Here is a 21,525-nt window from a genome sequence, read left to right on the forward strand (position 1 = left end):
TGGAACCCCTCCTGTAGCAGGAAAGCTCTGATGCAGGTAGAGTCGAGCCCTACTCTGATGAACTCTATCCTTTGAATGGGAACTAACGTTGACTTCTTATCATTCACCAACAGGCCCAGGGACCAGCACATGACCTGCAGCACCGCGATTTCCCTTTGGACTTGAGACCTGGAGTATATCTGAATACCCCGACGCCTGAGGTAAATCGCTACAACCGATATGCACTTTGTAAACATCCTTGGTGCTGTTGCTGGGCCAAAAGGGAGAACCGCAAACAGGTAGTGGTCTGATCCCACTGTGAAGCACAGGACGTTTTGAGTCTTGGAACGCTATATGAAAGTACGCAACCAAGTTGAGGGCAGCATACCAGTCTCCTGAATCCAGGGAGGGGATGATGGAGGCCAGGGAGACCATGCGGCACTTCAACTTCTTTAGGTATTTGTTGAGGTCTCACAGGTCCAGGATGGGTTTTAGATCGCCTTTGGGATTAGAAAGTACTGGGAATAGAATCCCTTGTTCCTGTACTCACGAGAAACTTCTTCTACTGCTACCTTCACCTCCTGTGTGAGGAGACTTTCATGAGAAGGGTCCCTGAAGAGGAACAGGGAAGGGGAGTCGGAGGGGAGGCAGAAGAACTGGAGGGTATAGCCCTGGGCCACTGAGTTGAGGATCCAGTGGTCCGAAGTTATTGCTGTGCATGCAGGGAGGAAAAAAGAAAGGCAGCTGGAGAACCATATGGAGGATGGAGCCGGGGTACAGTCTGGGTGGTCGCCCTCAGGTGCACCCTCAAAATGCCCGCTAGCCACCCTGCCTGTTGCAGGAGATGCCCGATTGGGTAGGGGGCAGAGGTTGGTGGCTCTGGCGACATTTGTAGCCTTTGCTCATCTCCTGCTTGGGTTGGCTCCCTTGACTCTGGGGCTATTGCAGCTTGAATCGCCTACGGGACAGACCAGGGATGTAGAGCTCTAGGGTTTTCAATGTACTACAGGAGTCCTTCAACCTGTTTAATTTATTGTCTGTTTGCTCATCAAACAGCACTTGGCCACCAAAGGGAAAGTCCTGTATTGATGACTGGGCCTCTGTCGACAAGCCCGAGAGAAGGAGCCAGGACACCCTCTGCATGGAGATGGCTGAGGCCATGGTGCATGCTGCGGAGTCTGCCATGTCCGAGGCTGCTTGCAGGGCTGCTCTGGCTGCAGCCTTGCCCTCATCAAGGATCACCCAGAACTCTTTCCTGGTATCCTCAGGAAGAGAATCCTCAAACTTGGCCATGGCTTGCCACATATTGAAACCATAGCAGCCAAGGAGGGCTTGGTGGTTGGCCACCCTCAACTGGAGGATGAATAAACTTTGTGTCTGAACAAATCCAGCCTCTTTGGCTTTGTCTCTCCTGCTCATTAATGGTCACTACTACTAGGGAGCTCGAGGCTGGGTGGGTATATAAGGACTTTTGACCCTTAGCCAGCACAAAGTACTTTCTTTCTGCCCTCTTGGAGATGGGGGGCAGAAATGAGGGCGTCTGCCACAGGGCGTTTATGATCTTAGACAACTCTTCATGGTGGGGCAGAGTGTGGCCAGTGTTGTTGATCAGAGGGCACTGAATAAGGAGTCCAATGGTTCCTCCAGCTCCTCTGCCTGGAGCCCCAAGTTAGAGGTAACTCTTTTCAACAGTTCCTGATGAGCCTTAGCATCATCCTGAGGAACTGGGTGAGGGGCCCTGACAATCACCTCATCAGGTGAAGATGAGGAGGAAGCTGGTGCCATGGGGTCTGACACGTCCATTGGTGGTCCAGCTGGCTGATCCCCAGGATCCAAGTGAGCCTGAGGGGTTCCCACTTCAGGAACGGCTGGCTCTGGGGGAGGGTGGGATACCAAGGGCCAATGGTTTGTCCAAGGCCCCTGCCACTGCCCTGAGCCGTTGTGAAGGCTGGGTAAAGCCCCGTGGGTTACATGGATACCAGGCAGCTGGCTACTGGCCCTGGGGCAGTTGGCAGTACCTCCAACATCGAGGGGACCACAAGTGCCAGGTTTTGGCACACTAGCAACAACTGTCCAGTGCCAGAGCTCGAGGCAAAGTGGTTGCTCTCAGGTTACTATGAGCAAGTAGACCGGTGATCCTGGTCGCTAAAGTGTCAATCACTGTGCTTGGAAGGGGAACTCTCCACTCAGGATGAGTCTCTTCTGCGGGTCCTTGGAGACAGACAGTGTTTGGCGGATCAGCGATGGCATTCCAGCGATCCACATCTCATGCTGCTCAACCAGTACCAGGATCTGGAGTGGGAATGGGAGCTGCAGTGGGTCAGTCTCTGGGAACGCCTTCCTCCCGACCTAGGGGATCTGTGTTGCAATGATACATACCGGTGAGCCGACAACCGGTGACTCTGCTCCTGAGACCAACTGTCTTGGGCCCACGACTGGTGATGAGCCACGGGTGAAGCAATGGGCTGGGTCTTCGTGCTGTTGATGCTGGGAAGGGCTGACTTCTATAGGCCTGTGCCAGGTCACCGGCGAGATGCGCCTCGAGTCCTGCAGGTGGTGCTGAGTCTGGACACTGGTGAGGGCTTCGCCCAGCCTGCCTCTCTGCCTTCAATGCCTGGTGGCTCCGTGTGGGCAAGCACTGGTGGGACATCCCCCACGATGGGGAGCAGTGCCGCTGAGACAGTGACTTGTAGGAAGGACTCAAGGTGGATTTACCCTCAGACCAGGGTACCGCCGTAGCCAGTGTGGACAGCACCAATAGCACCAGGATATCCTGTGCTGCCTGCAGGGCCTTGGGCATCGACAGGACCTCGAACTGATGAAGGCCCTCGTCACTGTCCAGCGTGGCAGGCCTGGGTTGGATGGGCTGGACTGCTCGACCTGAGCTGGGGCCTGACTCCTGGTAGGAAGTATTGAGCTGTCCTCCTCGGGCCTTGGCTCCTCTCCTACCCTCTCCTTCCCCTTGCAGGATGTAGGAAATCTTCCTCTCCCGGTCTTCTTTTGCCTTTTGGCAGGTTCTGGGGAGAGGGATTGGCACCGGTCCATCAGCAGCGCCAGTGAGGCTCTCTGCACCGATGCTGTGGTGTTCGGGGTAGAGTCAGACCTCGACTGCTCCAGTGCCGGAGTTAGAGCTGATTCCATTAGGAGCGCTTTGAGATGGATGTCTCTCTCTTTCTTAGTCCGGGGTTTGAAGGACTTGCAGATACGGCTCTTGTCGCTGATATGCGACTCACTGAGACACCTTAAACAACTATTATGTGGATTGCTGATGGGCATCCATTTCTTGCAGCAAACGCAGGGCTTAAAGCCTGGGGACCGAACCTAGACTAAGTCCCATTTGGGATCAACCAAGTAAATCACTCTAACACTAACACAGTAAGGGAAACTGAACTATGTACAACTATTTTACAAGAAAAGTTTGAAACACTGAACAAAGTGAAAAAAGCTAGCTGAAGCAGCAGATGTTACAGAACTGTCACTGGTGGCAAGAAGGAACTGAGGGTGAGGGGAGCCGGCCCCATGTGTGCACTACTCCAGAGGGTGCAAGAGCTGGTCCCCTACAGAAACCATTGAGGGAAAAACTTCTGGCACCAGTGCATATGGCGAGCACACACAGCTAATATAGAATGGACATAAGCAAGCACTCGAGGAACTATTAGTATTTGAACGAAGAGGAAGAAACAGATTGTAGTTTACACTTTTTTGCTGAACTATGAAAAATGCATTCTCATCTTTAGAAGTATTAGAAAAACAAATATGTAATAACTATTAGTACTTTTTAGAAAACTGAGCAGGACTTTTTTACTTCTTTTTGTGCTTAGCTATAAAATCAACTTACAAAATCATGCAATTCAGCCTGGATAGTAAACACAAAGTCCCTACAGAACATTCACTGTTAGAATTCTGCATAATAAAATATAGTTATGTGGATGACCTTGGTAACTTTGACTACAACCTGTCCAGCAGGAGCTCTGAGAAGATCCTCCTCCTCTCAGTTAGGGTTGGGGTCTTGCCAGTATTTATTCATCAGCATAGGTGAAAATACATCCCTCTCCCATCTCATTCACCTCCATCAGATGTGTGCTTCACAGCAGACTTAGGCCCATTTAACTGCTGAAGTTATTATGTGTGCACAACTTTTTTTTTTTTTAAATAGTGATGTAAAATGCAAAAAAAATATGATAATACAACATTAAGATTGCAAAGTTTAAAAACACAAAAGGCCAGGAAATGCTAAATTATGCTGCCAAGAGCAGCATTAACTGAGCAATATTGCATATGTTGCATTTTCTATTCCTGTTTTGTCTGGTTAAGTCTGTAGTTTAATATCACTCTTTACATCATAAGATAGATAACAAAACATCTGTAATATGTAGCACAAAGTTTGTAGTGTTTTTAAAACCACAATACTTGCAATCGTTGCTTTCTAATTATTTTACTTTTCAATCATATTACATTTTGAATAAGGTAGAACCTTACCCGTTTCCAAGTCGCTAACAGCTGTTTGTCAGACATCTGTTCTGGGTAATCAGCAATTGCAAAGACACAGCCCAACAGGAAATATTCTTCTGGAACTAGAATAGTTTGCAGATGAAAGAATAGAAAATTGTAAACTAAAGCAGTTTGGAGGCTACCATTTCAGACCACATTTGTTATATTAAAATTTCCCACTATCAGCTATGGAATAAATGAAATTTGAATTTTTTTTTCCTTTCTGAAGTCCTGCTTCTCTACAATATAGCTCAAGAAGTGTTTTTCCCCCCAGTGTGAAATGAAAACTAGATCAACCAAGAATCATATGCTATTCATTTCATATAAACCACCACCAGTCAGATGGAAAAACTTTCCAGCGGATACCAGGATGGGCAGGCGCTGAAACAGAAATCTGGACGTGAATGGTAATAGAATATCAATTTCTCTCATGACCCATCTAGTTTCCCCAGCCTTTGGAATATTCTTCCCCAACCCCTCTCTCTTTTAAAATCTTCCTCCCTGCCTCTCAAAAATAAAGTTGTGTTTTGCTTTTATATGTCCAGTACACATGGACTAACACAATATATACATTTAGATGGTAGTGGTGAAAAACACAAACCAGAAAATAGAAAGATCTCAATGCTTTCACCTTCCATAGAGGACTGGATAGTCCCTAGTTATTATGTGTTTATAGTATATTTTTGATCAAGAATAAATTTTAACCCAACAAACATTTCATATGATTGGCCATCTCTTTCAGGATTATAAATCAATCATTACTAACTCTCTATGGCTGGATCATGTCCAAACAGCTGATGTTGCAACTGTGGCTGCTGTTGCTGCTGGTGATGTTGTAGTTGCTGGGCTGGCACCTGATGTTGTAGTGGCTGAGATGTTTGAGTCAAATGTTGCGGCGCTTGAGTTTGCATTTGCTGCTGTTGATGTTGCTGATGTAATCGCTGTAATTGCTGCTGCTGCAACTGCTGTTGCTGAATTTGCTGCTGTTGCTGCTGTAGTTGTTGCTGCTGAAGGTTCTGCTGCTGCATTTGCTGTAATTGTTGCTGCTGCAACTGTTGTTGTTGTAACTGATGCAACTGCTGTTGCAAGGCATGCTGTTGTTGGAATTGCAGCTGTTGTTGAGGACGGTGGAGTTGTTGAGGATGTAGCTGTTGCTGTGGAAACTGTAGCTGCTGTGCAAACTGGTGTTGCTGATGAACTTGCTGTTGCTGTTGTGAAAACGGATGAGATTGTTGCTGTGGGAAAGGTTGTTGAGGAATCTGTGATTGTTGCTGTTGCTGCTGCTGTTGCTGCAACTGCATAAGTTGTTGAGGTTGAAGATGTAAAAGAGGGTGGTGCTGCTGCTGCTGCTGCTGCTGCTGTGTTTGATGCTGTTGTTGTTGTAATAAATGTGTCTCTGGAGTTAATTTGACTTGGCTAAACAGCACAGCCTGTGTATGTCCCTGCTGGCTATGATTGACTTGTTGTTCTAAACTTTTTGTAGGTGCTGAAAGGGATTGCAAGATCTAGAAAACAAAGATTAATGTTGTGACTTTTAAGATATAAAAATATAAATAAACAAATTTGAAAAATATTTAGCTTTTTAAAAAATGAATGAATATTATATGTCTATATTTTACATACCTTTCAAAGTAAACAAAATCCTTCATTTATATGTTATTACATCATCACTACAACAGCATTCAAAAATGGAAAGAACATATTTAAAGGAATAATTGCATTATAAATGGCATAGCTAAACTCTAAAGAAAACATGAAAGTGGAAATAACTCCAAAAATCTGGCAGAAAGTCCCAACTCTCTAGGCTGCTTGGGAAGGAGAATTCAGCACAGGTCACCTTTTTCCCTCCAAAAATCTACGTGGCATATGGCAAGATTTTTTGTGCGCATCCCAAAATGGATCATGCAGTAATAGCACAAACAGTGGTAGCCACATTGCAATCAAAGGAAGTTGTGATGTCATGAAACTACCTATTCTGATATATCCTTTACAGAAAAGTCTCAGTGTTGCTAAAATATGAGGTTTTGGGTTTTTTTTTTTAAATTTAGTCTGTCTATGTTAATGGCAACAGTCAAACTTCTGGGGCTTCATTTTCATTTTTTACTTTGCAGTTCACAATTAAGAAAGATTGTTTCACAAAAGCTCAGATACCATATATATTTTTGTTAAAAAAAAGGTACTAGATAACAGAAAAACTATGCAAACTGTCAGTAATACCAAAATGTGTACTAAAACAGCAGACACTTTTCTAACATTAATAATCAACTTCAAAAAGCCACAGAAAGTCTCCATGAACTACTAATCTACAAATTTCATTCAAGTCTTTCAAAACATGAAGAGGAGAGGAATCTAAAAGTTATTCTGAAACAATCAAAATTGGTTTATTGGACTACTTCACTAAATAAAATCTGAATTTACTGATAAAAAAAAGAGTTCTTTAGCATCTGAAAAAATCTGATATTGTGTCCAAAAAAACCCAATAAGGAAGGTCAAGAAGTCCACTTTCATTTTTGTTTAATATATTTTCACTTTTGGAGTTTCAGTGATTTCAATCTTCCCATAGAATAGTACACAAGAAATTCCTTCTGTGATAGCACCAGCCATCTTAGTCAGTGCAGGATAGTTTATGAGGGCCAGCAACCATCACAGTACCCATAAGCCAAAAGCAAACATCCCTTGTTAAACGAGATGCCACTACTCAGGACTCGTACTTTATTTGGTGTCAGGACTGATCAGCAGGCAGTGCAGACCTGCCCAAAAGAGACGGTTATGTGGGCCCATCATTTGTAGATTCTGAACATATCAACAGATAATGACTTAAATTAATGAATTTTATCCTCCCAAGTTCCCAGTTATGTACAAAACCACAATTACCCCATTTTACAGATGGGAAACTGAAACATAGAGGAATTAAGTAATTGTTTCACGGATGCATCGGACGCTTGTGCCTGAATCTAAATCTCTTGAGCCCCAGTTTGGTGTCTTAAGCACAGAACCATCCTTCCTTCTAGAGGCAAATCGTTTTCAGATGTCCTCCTGTACAAAGTCTTTATTACAGTAAATTTTATTATAAACACTTTCTAAAAAATCTCTGAGATTGTACAGAATGCAGGGGGAAGAGGGAACACAAGAATTCTAGTGGAAGGGAAATTAAAAGCACAGCCAGCATTAGATTTTCCCTTTCAAATCAAACTGAAAACCACAAAAAATCTGTCTTACACGAGATCCCCATTAATATCAACGGTAGTCTTTGTATAAAGGCTGCATAACTGGGCCCAGCTGTGAAACACGTATCAGCAACATCAGCTAAAATTTGACAGAGACAGACAAATACACCTCTACCTCGATATAATGCGACCCGATATAACATGAATTCGGATATAACATGGTAAAGAGACGCTCCAGAGGGGCGGAGCTGTGCACTCCAGTGGATCAAAGCAAGTTTAATATAACACGGTTTCACTTATAACGCGCTAAGATTTTTTGGCTCCAGAGGACAGCGTTCTATCGAGGTAGAGGTGTAGCTTAAAACGAAAGCTTAAGTGAAATTTGCATTAGTTATATTTGGTTGTTCTACTGCTACAAAAGGTGGAAAAAAAATATTTTAAAAAGTTGCATAGTGTCTTCAAAGGCCAAATGATTAAAAAAACCAGCTTGCACATGCATTGTTGTGTATGCATGTGCAATTGAAAGCCAGGTATTGGCACAGGCAGGAAGCCAAGGAGACACCTAGCAATCTACACACACGTGTGTCTATTTACTCAAGCAATCAACAGTTAAGCGTGCACAAAAACTTGCTCTAAGGTCTAATTTACATTTGCAAATAAAAACAATTGAGAATTTAGCATGTGGTATGCACTGCTCTGCCCACCAATGGAAAGGCTGTCAGTCATCCTAGGCCCCTTCTGATCCCATCTTAAAAGGAGAAGATGAGGTAGGACAGTGTCCTCAACCAGGGGTACCTGTACCCCTGGGGGTACACAGAGGTCTTCCAGGGGGTACGTCAACTCATCTAGATCAGGTTTCAGAGTAGCAGCCGTGTTAGTCTGTATCCATAAAAATAACAGGAGTACTTGTGGCACCTCAGAGACTAAGAAATTTATTTCAGCATAAGCTTTCGTGGGCTACAGCTCACTTCTTCATTCTGTGCATCCAAAGAGGTGAGCTGTAGACCATGAAAGCTTATGCTAAAATAAATTTGTTAGTCTCTAAGGTGCCACAAGTACTCCTCATCTAGATCAGTGTTTCTCAACCTCGGGGGGTTGCAACCCCCCTGCTGGTTGTGGGACAGGTTTAAATGGTGGCAAGTGCAAGGCTGGCATTAGGGGGTGGCAAGCAGGGCAACTGCCTGTGGCGCCACACCCTAAGCTAAGTTACAAGCTTCAGCGCAAGACGGCATGGTTCGAACTTCAGCCCCACGCAGCGGGGTTTGGGCTTCAGGGATACGGTAGTCTGGAAAGACTAAGAACCACTGAGGTAGGATTTATCGTACATAAAAAAATATTACCTTTGTTACTCAATCCCTTCCCATTTGTTTCTCTTATCCACTTGTTATATCATACGTTTTAAACTGAAAGCTCCTTGGGGCAGTGACTGTTACATGGTCTATGTTTGTACAACACTTCGCACCAACGGGTCCTGACCTCATGGAGGCCTCTAGAGGCTATAGCATAAACATTAAATAATAAGCAGCACACACAGAGAGGATTGCTTTGGAAGAATCTCAGTATGCAAGGAGATCTGTACACTGATTCCTACCTCATCCAAGCACAGAATCCAAAAGGTCTGCAGGACACACAGCAAACAAAGGTCATATTTCAAGAGGTGGGGCAAAACTCTCAAAAGTGCCTAAGTGACCCAGGAGCCCTTGTCCCATTTGCAAAATTGACTTAGGCACACGGGAGCTTTCAGTGTGATTTAGGTTCCTAAGTGACTCAGTCACTTCTGAATATGGGATGTGTGCTCATGTGTCACTTGGGGTATGCCTACACTGCAAAGCCAGCCCAGGGTTCAAACTCAGGCTCAAGCCTAAGCACACATCTGTCTACACATAAATTGTGCTAACCCAAAGGTGAGACCTAGGGTCCCAGGACCCCACTGGGGTGGAGGGTTTAAGCCCCATCACTTAGTAGTTTAGATGCAGCTCCACTGGACTTGTACTCCCGAAGACTGCCAAAAGTATCCCATGATCCCATAGGCTGACTTTCTTTGTGCTCTGGATAGTCAAGTTTGGTGGACAATCAAGTTTTCCCACACTGCACCATGAGCAAAAGGCTAGAACAGCCACATTTTGGGAGGGCACTAGGAAGTCTGGGATATGGATGATTGGACTCAGTCCTGTATAATGCAGTGTAGCTTCTGGAGCCCTAGTTTTGGAATCAAGATTACAAATTAGCATAGATGCTCAGGCCCTAGGTTAACAAACCCAGGTCTGCTTACTTGAGTTCTACTAACCCTGGGCTTACACCGAAGTGCAGACATACCCTTAGGCACTTTTGGAAGTTTTACCCATGGTCTAGCTGTTGCACATTCAAGTACAATTATCTGAATAAAATGCACTGTCTAGAAGAGTCAAATAAATTCACCAGCACGCTGCCTTTCCCTACGCCGATTCTTTCGACATGCATTCACTGAAATCTAGTAGTGTGTTTATTTCAATGAGTGATCACTTATTTCATATTCTTTCTAGAAGAAATAAATTAACCATAACTATTTTACACCAAAACTATGTGAATTGCACTCGAGATGGAATGTACAAGTTAGGACCTTGGCTATACTGCATAGCAATTTAATGTTACTCAGTAGTACTAACACTGCAAATGCACAACAGGAATCAAATTGCAGCTGTTTGAGAGAATCATCAACTTTAAAATTTTCTGAGTATAGAAAAGGGCAATTTATTGCACTGAATAAAAAGTACTGAAGGACACAAAGTTTAGTTTAATGAACAGGGCAACTAGCTTGAAGACTGTGAATCACTTTGTGCTCCTGCCAACAATGAAAGTGCCTCATATGAATCTTGATATCAAATGCTGGAATTAAATCCTGATTTTTGTAATATCACTATATTCCACCAGTTCACAATATTTTCCTTTTGTGAAACTAAAATACTAATGAATAGGTTGACTACTGGGGCAAAATTTAATCTAGCTGTGTGTAATCTCTATGTAGTCTGGGAATATTTACCCCCCTTTCTCACATTTTGAGGATTTCGAAAGGAAACAAACTTCTTTAAAATGTTAGCCCAATATTGCAAATTAAAAATCCAATACTTACATGTGCTACATTTGATGGTCTATTAATCTGCTGAATATCAGCACTATTAGTAATGTTTCTTAATGTCCGTACTGCCGGACTCCACGTAGTCATCATTTCTGGTCGTTCAGAGCCTTGGGTACCTTGAACGGAAGCCATTATATTACCTCTGATTTCCGGAGGCAAAATATTCCCTGGTACTGGTGGGACATTGGCACACAAATTAATTAACCCAGAGTCCTTGCCTTGAGGCAACCTGCGCTTTGCTGCAGCTGTCTGTGGGACTTCAGCTGGTGTCCAGTTCAAATTCCTTTCTTGCTTTTCAGGAGAGGAATCTGAGGAATCATCAAACATCAATTCCCCTTTTGTTTTATCAGCACTAATAGGTTTTGGTGAAAAAGCCTGGTCACCCAAAGGCGATCCTTCTCGAGATGATGCTGGGCTTGATAATTTTTCATCAGTACTAGCTTCATTTTGAGAATCTTGTTCTTCATTTTCTGCGTCGTCTTCTTCCTCCTCCTCATATATAATTAGACGGGGATGATAGGATCTCTCTTCTTTTTTAGCTTTATCAGATATAGAATCTAGTACCCAATCAGGTGTCACAATTTTAATGCTCTCTCGTTTACAAGCGCATTCATATTTTTCCTGTGGATGAGACATAAGAAAAGACTATAAATAAAATGTATTACATATCCCCTCCCACACATAATTAAACAAGATTTAATTATTTCTAGTGGTATGAATAAAGATTAGCTCTGAATATGACTTCATATACACTTAGCCAACACCATCACTATCAATTTTTATCTTGGTGTCATAGTGCACATACTATACTGGAATCCGTAAAACAGCAACAACTGAATATTTACAAATTTTACACTTGAACAAAACCCAAACAAAGAACCAAGACAGTAACCAGACACATTAACTCAAGTAAGGCAACTGCTTTCAAGCAACCAACTTTTACCCTTTCAGTCGCAGCCTACTACAACTCCTATAATTATCCATTCACTTATGGATGCAATAAAACAACTGAAATGTTGTTAGTCTGTTAAGCCACTAGCTTTAAAAATATATATAACTGTGACAGTGACGTTTTTAAATAAAAGATCATTCTTGCTAAGAAGTGGTCCTGAATTACTCAGGATGAGAACCAAAGGATCCAAACTATTCAGAAGATATACCCATCTGTTGGATGGTAACATCCAGTAACCTCTCTTACCATAGTGTGGCCTGTGTTACACTAAAATATTAGGTTGACCAAGCTATGTCACTGAGGGGTGTGAAAAATCCACACCCTGAGTGGTACAGTTAAGTCGATCTAACCCCAGTGGAGAGAGAGCTAGGTCAACATAGGTGGACTACCTATGCCAATGGGTAGGTGGCACAGGTGGTCCATCTCTTCTGTTGACCTATGCCCTAAATGGCCTCCTCAAGGACTGAACTCACAAACCACTGAGCTATCCCTCTCCCCTCACTAGTCTGGATTGTACCCCAGAATGTGATAGGGAGAAATGATATTCCCCTTCCAATGATCTCACAGATGAAAAGCATTGTAAGAGAGCTAAGTATTATAATCACTATTACTAAAGTAAAGAGCCAAAAACATCTTAGAAAATGGACTTGTTTGATTTGTGTTTAAATAGAAACCTGCTCCTACTGGAATTTCATTTTTGACTTCCACTAGTTCCTGTTAGTTTATTTTTATTTCTACACTGTCCTGCAAACCCAGGTACTATAGTAGAACCTGAAAGTTACAAACACCTCGGGAATGGAGGTTGTCCCTGGCTAGGGGGGAAAACAGATTCCCCAATTGCTGCCTGTGCACTGTCCTCTTCCTCCTCTTCATCCTCCAATGACTCTTCCTCCTCGCTCCATGCAACTCCCCCCTTGCAGGTGTCCATGGACAGTGGTGGGGTAGTGGTGGCGTCACCCCCCATAATTGCATGGAGCTCACAGTAGAAGTGGAATGTATGGGGAAGTGACCCAGAGCGCCTGTTTGCCTCCTTGGCTTTTTGGTATGCTTGCCTGAGCTCCTTGATTTTTGTACGACATTGCTCTGTGTCCCTGGAGTAGCCTCTTTCCGTCATGGCCCTGGAGAGTTTAGTATACATATTTGCGTTCCTTTTTTGGAATGTAGTTCTGCCATAACAGACTTGTCTCCCCAACACGCGATGAGATCCAGTACCTCCCATTCGGACCATGCTGGAGCTCGTCTGCGAATCCGGGACTGCGTGATCTCTTGTGATGGTGGACTCTGCATGGTCACCTGTGATGGTGGACTGTGCTGATGGCCACCTGTGCTGATGGTCACCAAACAGGAAATGAAATTCAGAAGTTCCCAGGGCTTTTCCTGCCCACCTGGCTAGTGCATCGGAGTTGAGAGTGTTGTCCAGAGCGGTCACAAGGGAGCATTCTGGGATAACTCCCGGAGGCCAATAATGTTGAATTGCATCCACAATACCTTTAACCTGGGATTGTGATCACGATTTAAGCGCTACTCCACTTGCCGAGGTGGAGTACAGAAAACGATTTAAAGAACCCTTTAAATTGGAAAAAACTAGTTTGGTCATGTAGATGGAATCATTTTTTTTTCCGAATTAACTCAGCTAATTCCAAAACAACAGACTAGTGTAGACCAGGCCTAAGATACACATTAGAACTATATTGATAATGACAATATCTGCAAGGGGCGCTGCTATCTGAAAACAAACTAGCAAGTATTTTAAGAACACAGTAAACCTATAAAATAACTAAGCCCACACTGCTAAGAGACCAAATGTGTAATAAAAGCCTTTGGACAAATCCATAAGGAATCTCTAAACTACATCACACTTCCTACCATAGAATTAAGCAACAGCCATCCTATTGTTTGTGGCCAATAAAACTGTTCAAATCAGCAGGACAGTCACACTTGTGCAGGAAGTTGCTGTATTCAGATTTAATGCTGCTATTAGTTAGTCTGCTTTATTCTCTGGGGTGTGTAGACTGTCAAGATTATACTTATCAGTCTTTCTAAAACAAAGATGGGCTGCAATGGACACACTTTGACCTGTTCCATGGGAGGCTTAAGCAACAGCAGGCTAATTAATGGAATTTAGGCACTCTTTTCCTTTGTGATCATTCTCACTTAAGACTCAAAGTACAAAAAACAAATTGGACACAGAGTACCTGATTTTTATTCCAAACCTCATGGGATCTCACTGCGCAAATAACTCTCTCAGGTGCAAATAACTCCAGGAGAAATGTAAGTCATTCAGATATTCAAGCACTTAATTTGTACCTCAACTAATAGTGGACACAAAATTATAACATAAAATGGATGACACTTTTTGAAAAAAATCGAGCACCAAATATTCATTCCATGGTTCTGATTTTGCTGAATTAGTCCTGAGGACTAAGAGGACATAAGACCCTGGGTATCTGAACGATCCCTAAAAGGAGCAGATAGATGAAACTAAAGGTGGGGGAGAGAGAGACAGATAGACAGACAGATTCCTCAAAATGAAATCTGGACAGTGGAATAGCTTTCCAAGGGAAGTGGTGGGTATATCCTATTGCTTAAAGCACTTAAATTACATTTTACAATATGCTAATAAGTGTGCTATTATATTATCCTCAGCCTCTCAAATCTCCCCTTTCCCCAGCAGAAGCCAGAACAGCTCTATCTGGGGGATAGGTCATTTTCAAGTATACCAAATTTTGCTGGTCATTAGAACATAAGAACGTAAGACCAGCCATACTGGATCAGACCAAAAGGTCCATCTAGCCCAATAGCCTGTCTTCTGACAGTGGCTAATGCCAGGTGCTTCAGAGGGAATGAACAGAATAGGCAATCATCAAGTGATCCATCCACAGTCGTCCATTCCTAGTTTCTGGCAAACAGAGGCTAGGAACACCATCACTGCCCATTCTGGCTAATAGCCATAGTTCAACATATTAGCAGAATTAGCCTGCCTACTGCACAGCATGTTTGCCGACTGGCACAGGCACACATGCCTTAGGCTAGAGAGAAGTACATCAGGCTCGAAGCCAGGACCACAAATTCAAAACTCACCTCTTCTACTCATTTATATTTCTCTGTCTTAGGCCTGTACTCCTACCTTAGTATCAGCCCTCCCCAACAACACTGATTTTTACAAATAAGTTAACTGTGGATTTGTAGAAGGTCACTTCAGACAGAACTCAGAACAGGACGTAGATTCTGAGGCCCCAGTCTCAGTCAGCCTGCCTTATAAACCCAATGTGACAAATCTGAGGATAACTCAAGAATTAGAGGTCTGCGCTAGGGATCTGAAGGTCCAGAGTTCAAATCCAGTTTACAGTCCACATGAAGAGTCCTTATGATCGCAAATGAAAGTATCTGATTTTTCCAGCTCTCTTTTTAAAAAACAATTTAATTCACACAGTGAGAAAGCTTCCTTTAAAATTGAATGTATAGTTAAAAATCCATTATAATCTATAATGACACAACGTATAACAAAATACAGGCACCTCGCATTTCAATAGTCTGTTACACATTTCTATTGCTTGTATTGCACGCTGGTAGATTGCCTGGTTAAGTCATGGTCCTGGTCATAAGAGTCATGGTCCTAGCCCATTCCCACCCAAATCTATAAGGGAGCCATTGTTAAAATATTAACTTAGCAGCTTCACCTCTTACACTGCTCATGTTGGGGCTCAGGACCAGCAGGAGACATTCTGGGCTGGCCTAAAAGCTATAGCTCTTTTCCTCCACCAGCAACAGCAGACTTTCACACCCACGCCAGCTTCCTGACATCGGATTTTTACAAACAGATCTATGGTCACGTTACAGATGAACAGCTCTGAGTTCCAAATTGTGCACATTATTTGTCTATATAACCATGCATTGTTGTTTCTATTATCCCTGCCTCACCTCAATTCCCACAAACCTGCTGCCTCTTGCCTTTAATTAATTAGTCTGTAGACATTTTGGGATAATATCTTGTATAGCTCCCAGCACTACCAGGGCCTCTGGGTGCTACTGTAACATAAATAGCGTCCCAACCTGCCCCAGTCCCCCAAGTTATTCTACTCCTGAAGTAGATCTCAACCTCCCTGCCCACCATTCTCTTCTCCATCATGCTCTCCCTATTTCCATTCTAGTTCATAATACAAGAACAAGAGGATGTTCAATTAAATTGAATGTCATATATTTAAAACTGATAAGAGAACAAACTGTAGGCCTCACCCCCACAATATATCAGAGGCCAAGTGTTCAATATGATATAAAAAAGGATTGTACAGATAAGAACACTACATTCACATTAATTAAATACCAGAACGGGTATAAACTCTCATGCCCAGGACCTAAATTAACCTTAAGAAGGATTTGGAAGATACTGCTTGTATAAATCAGTTAATCCAGAACTGTCCACTATGGAGTTTCTTACCCCTTCCTCTGAAATACTTTGTTCTGGCCACTGTCACAGATAAAATGCTGGTCTAGATGGACTACTGGTTCGATCCAGTATGGCAATTCCTACAGTCCTATTTCCTCCATCAACTTCTCTCTCTATCCCTTTGGTCTCCTTCTCCCTGTTCCAACGTTCTACTTCTTCCTTGTTCTCTATTTCCCTTTCTTACCTTCTTTCATCCCCCCTCTCCCCACTAACTGCTACCTCATTGTAAAATTTCCATCCCCAACCACATAGAAACAGGAAGATCTCTACAAACCCAAAATAAAGGTAATGTGGAACCCTCTAAATCAAACTCATGTTATAGTTGTAAGCCTTATCTCCACAACCTCTACCTACCACCTTTTTCTTTGTCTCCCTTTTGTTGTGTTATCTTTATATGGACCATAAAGGCATAGAAATGCCTTTTTGTGTGTTTCTGTGGAGTGCCTGACAGAGTTTTGGGCATTATGTATAAAAGCACAATTCAATTAAAAAGTTTGGAGATTTTTATTCAATATTTGTTGTGCCCATCCCTGTGGGAACTGCAAACACTACAGATTACGAGTGATCGATAGATAGCACTCTCTCCTGTTGCTTTCAGCAGCATGTCAATTTTGGGTAGGAATTATACTTCCCTAACAGAGCATAAGGAACTTGATTTTTCTTAAGTACAGAAACAAGAGAGATCTGGGAACGTGAATAAGTGACTGTAGCCAAAAGCCCAGTCTATATTTAGATTTGACTGGGAAAGAAGATCCACAGTTATTCTCCGTCTGTTCTTTTAAGTATTTAATTGAAAGTTCCTTAGCCATGAAAACCTATGGAGAAGGCTGTAAGGTCAGAACTTCACAGCATGCAGTAAACACAAAAAATAGAACAGTCTGACTAAGACTGACCAGGAGGTGCTGATCACACAGAGATCAATGGTATAGGGCCCTGTAAGATGTTTCCCAAAACCTACTGGAATAATTAATATTCCCTGAGCCACCTACCCCGAACTGAGCTTTCAAAGGACCTGAACAATAATCTCTGTTTTTAGAAGTGATGGTCCCTGAAGGAGCAGATCCAAAGGGAGAACTCTAGATTTCAAAAGACAATGATCTAAGTCTTCAGACAACTCAGCCACCAAAGCTTTCAAAGACCACACACCAATTATAGGCGAGACCAACTGGCTTGGATCTGAGAAGGCCTTCAGAAAAGGAGGTTAGTTACCTGTAACTGGAGGTTCTTTGAAATGTGCGGTCCGTATCTGTGTTCCACACATGGGGATGCATGGTGCACCATGCGCCTGAGTCTGGAGACTTTTAGTAAGCAGTGTCCATTGATCCACACATATCCAATTGCTCTACTCATGCTCTGAACCAAGAGTTTAAGGTGAGGTGCAGATCAGTCGTCCCTAGTTCCTTCTCCTATTGCAAATCCAGTTATGATCCTCAGCAGAGGGATCAGAGGGCAGTTAGTGGAATACAGATAGGGACCACACACCTTGAAGAACCTTCAGTTACAAGTAAGTAGCCTCAATTTCTTCTTTGAGTCATAGGCCCTATGTGTATTCCACACCTGGGAGATTAGCAAGCAGTAGTCAAAACAAGAGGTTGGCGCAAGGATGCAGAAGTGATGACTGACTGTAATACTGTTGTCCCTACAGCTGTATCTGTAGTAGAAGACTGGACCAAAACGTAATGTCGTGTGAAGGTGTGTAAGGAACTCCAGGTAGCTGCCCTACATAGCTCTACTAGAGAGGTACATCTTGCAGAGCTTGAGCTTGAGTTTGCAGATACGTGCTCCAATAAGCTTCCAGTTCAAAACATATGCTATAGCACAGAAAGGCATAACAGAACAGACAGAGGAATGGGAGAGGTATGAGAATGGTGTTAGTTAAAATGATAAAAGTTAATTTTATATATAGATAGATACACAGACACACTTTTAAAAACAGCATGTAAGTGTAGAAATATAAATTGGCCTTACTTACAGTAATGCCCCTTTTACTCCACTCTGATAGTGTACAGGAGACCTAACATGGGCCTAAATTTAATTTACACCCAGTTTAAGGGTACAAATGAGAATCTGGCCCAATATTTATAATTTTGTTAAAGTTATAATATTGATGATTTATGGGAGAAAAGTTCAGAAAGACTGAAAAATGGGTATTCACTCACGAAAGCTCATGATCCAAAACGTCTGTTAGTCTATAAGGTGCCACAGGACTCTTTGCTGCTTTTACAGATCCAGATTAACACGGCTACTCCTCTGATACTTGAAAACTCAATGACTCTCTCTCACACTCCATGCAATTTACTAAAAGCTGAAAACAGAACTGAAAAGACCATCTTCAACTTGAAAAAAAGGCCTGAATTTTTGTACCTTCTATTGTTACAAAGGGGAAAATGTGTATCTGTTACAGCTGTCCCCCTGCTAGCATTCCTTTTTCCCTTCTCCTTTCTGTTTGTCCTGGGTGGCTGCCCCTCCCGGCCATTGTGCTAACTAAAGTCACAGCCCTATTCATAGGGATGGCTTGTACAGACTAACTGGAGCCACTGCCCTGGCTCGGGAGGGGCTTCTTGCTGTTTGTTTGGTTCCTTTGTTCGACCGGCTCGGTGTGGAGGCGCGGCCCCAGAAATGCGGAGACCTGAGTGGCCAACTAATTAACGCATATGAATCATACTGTGGCTCAGAACATGCCCACATGCCTATGCTCACCCTGAGGTTTTCCCCTGCCTCCTCTCCTCCGTACACGAAGGACCAATCAAAGTACTGGTGGGAAACTGCCTAAGTTTGCCTAAAACGAGACATCTTTCTGATTTCAGACCTCGAGAAGGTCTTGCTTGGCCACGCTGGTCTCTCAGGCTAGGGGGTCTTTGGGGGCCCCGTCCCTGCTGCTCGTTTGTTTTTGAGCGTACGCCCGTTTTTAAACTCTCCCTTCCATAGAACAACGAATTTGTGCCTGGAGATCTCCGCTGATTACTGAAAGCGAATCGAGTCCTCTCTCTCCTCCGATGCTATACTGTTGCCTGTCTCTATGTCTTGCTGCTGTCCTGTGGAATTGTAAGAGCTCCTCTCTCTTACAGGGCTCCCCTGTTCCTACTGCTGGCTTGTTCCCAAGCAGACAGACTCAACTAACTCACTTGGTCTGTATCTCTAGATCGTTTCTTGCTGCCGCAGTGCCCTTTGCTGCTAAAAAAATAAGCCTGTGCCGCTGCTGGGCTGTGCCTTCCTGGACTGTATCCTGGGCTGCAGCTTGCAGCCGCGCCATTGCTGTAACAAAAAAAAAAAAAAAAGAAAAAAAAAAACATACCACTACTAGTTAAAGCCCCCCCTGCAGCTGTACACCTGGGCACACCGCCACTCTGCCTTGGAACTCTCCCCCTTCCCGACAATAGAATCGGCATAGGTGTAAGGTTGCACCTCATAAATCAGGTTCTAGTCCTGCTAAGTTGTAATTCATTTTGCATAGTGCGGTAAGTTTAGGTTTAGAGAATTCGTTTGTATTGTCTCTGGAAGTCGGTGTTAAAAAATTGTTGCATTGTGTTCTGTTACTTGCTAAATTTGCTGTACTCTTGGTTAAGTTAATCATTCAGATAAGATTTGCTGTGCTTCCTCATAATTGTGGTTAATTCTGTCCTTCCCGCTGCCCCCAAACTCATTGGTATTACTGATCTAGCATAATAAACCCATTGGTTACACTTTTTCTCTCTTAATCACACCTCACTTTTACATTTACACTACCGTGACACCATTCTAACATAACTGTAGTATGGCTATCATGCTGCTGTGAACCCCTTTTTTAATAGAATATTGTTAGCTACCTGTTACATTTATACTTCAGTGTCAATTGGTTACCAACTGTATTGTACCCACTATTGAAACCCCTATGACTATTTACTTCAAAGAAACCCCTCCCCAATTGTCTACCTTAATACAAACGCCCATACCCCTCACTATGAATGTTTTCCATGTTTTTGCATTTTTCTTAATAAGAGTTTTATTTGCCCCCCACCAGTGCAGTAATTGTTCCCCCCAAGATTCCGCTATCTTTCTCCACTGTATACCCTAAAGTCTTTTCTGTAGCATCTGCTCTCCCTAGCCATTTCGCCCTAGCTCTGTAAGAGTGAATGGGATTCTTCCGTCCTAAGTGCAGGACTCTGCACTTGTCCTTGTTGAACCTCACCAGATTTCTTTTGGCCCAATCCTCTAATTTGTCTAGGTCCTTCTGTATCTTATCCCTACCCTCCAACGTATCTACCAGGGTCAATGTGTTGTTGTTTTTTCCAGTTTGCTGTCAAATACACAAAGTAAAACAATCTGTACACAGTCAATATCACTCTTTCCCGTTTTGGAAAAGTATGAATTACCCACATGCATGTTTGCAGGAGCAGTGCTATAATCAGTTGTCTCATTTTCTTGAAATGCCCTTACAGACTTCATCAAGCAGAAAAACTCTCTGTTAATTTCTTTAATTTAAATTTAAAAAAACCTTTTAGGATGTAATATTTAAAAGACATTCTATCAGAAGCTGGGATTTTTAGTCAATTTAAAAAAAAATCAAATTGACAATGTCCCTTGAACTATATTCTGAGAAATGCAATTTCAGCTAATGGTCATCCAGCATTATTTCTGGAAAGCAAAACTCGCATTCACATATAATAAAACCAGGTTGCATGAAGTATTCGCAGACATGTGCTCCTATTTTCTTTTCTCATTGGCAAGTATTAGACATCTCATTTTATCTCACCCTATTTAGTCATAATGACTTGTAAATCTTTATTGATATCATGGCTATTGTCAACGCAAATTACTCCACAGAAGTACTCTATTGTATTATGATAAAGAGGACTCAGAGTAGTCATCTTATACAGTCTTTTTCCTTCAGTAATTATGTAAAATTAAATAATATGTCTGAAAGTTTAAAGACAAGATGTAAAGTAGGGTGCATATACATCCACAAAAATGACAGTTAAATAATATGACATGATAATGTGTTTTCTCTAACATCATAAATATGCATCGAGCTCAAAACATAAAACATAGTGTTTCTGCCCAAAAAAAGCTTATAATTTAGGGCTTCAATCCCGCAACACACAGCACGGCCCACAAGAAGCCCACGAGAGTGGGAGGCCACAAGAAAAACCAGTCAGCAGGGAATGCCCTGTGTATGAATAATGATCTGGAGGAAGGCGTGGACTGCACCCTCAGCAAGTTTGCAGATGACATTAAACTCGGAGGAGTGGTAGATACGTTGGAGGGTAGGGATAGGATACAGAAGGACCTAGACAAATTAGAGGATTGGGCCAAAAGAAATCTGGTGAGGTTCAACAAGGACAAGTGCAGAGTCCTGCACTTAGGACGGAAGAATCCCATTCACTCTTACAGACTA

The 21,525-nt window shown here is 42.8% G+C and overlaps 1 protein-coding gene across 2 annotated transcripts in view; it reads right to left on the bottom strand.

Moving 5' to 3' along the window:
• PAXIP1 (PAX interacting protein 1) overlaps positions 1 to 21,525 on the bottom strand; it is a 96,867-nt gene that overhangs the window by 51,849 nt on the left and 23,493 nt on the right. For both annotated transcript variants that reach the window (XM_032775620.2, XM_075062194.1), the window contains exons 6-8: positions 10,747 to 11,373; positions 5,237 to 5,975; positions 4,459 to 4,553 (exon numbers count right to left, since the gene is read on the bottom strand). In XM_032775620.2, the coding sequence (XP_032631511.1) occupies positions 4,459 to 4,553; positions 5,237 to 5,975; positions 10,747 to 11,373 (1,461 nt within the window). The remainder of the gene's footprint in view (positions 1 to 4,458; positions 4,554 to 5,236; positions 5,976 to 10,746; positions 11,374 to 21,525) is intronic.

This window comes from Chelonoidis abingdonii, chromosome 2 (assembly GCF_003597395.2).
Source record: "Chelonoidis abingdonii isolate Lonesome George chromosome 2, CheloAbing_2.0, whole genome shotgun sequence".
NCBI classification, from domain to species: Eukaryota; Metazoa; Chordata; order Testudines; family Testudinidae; genus Chelonoidis; species Chelonoidis abingdonii.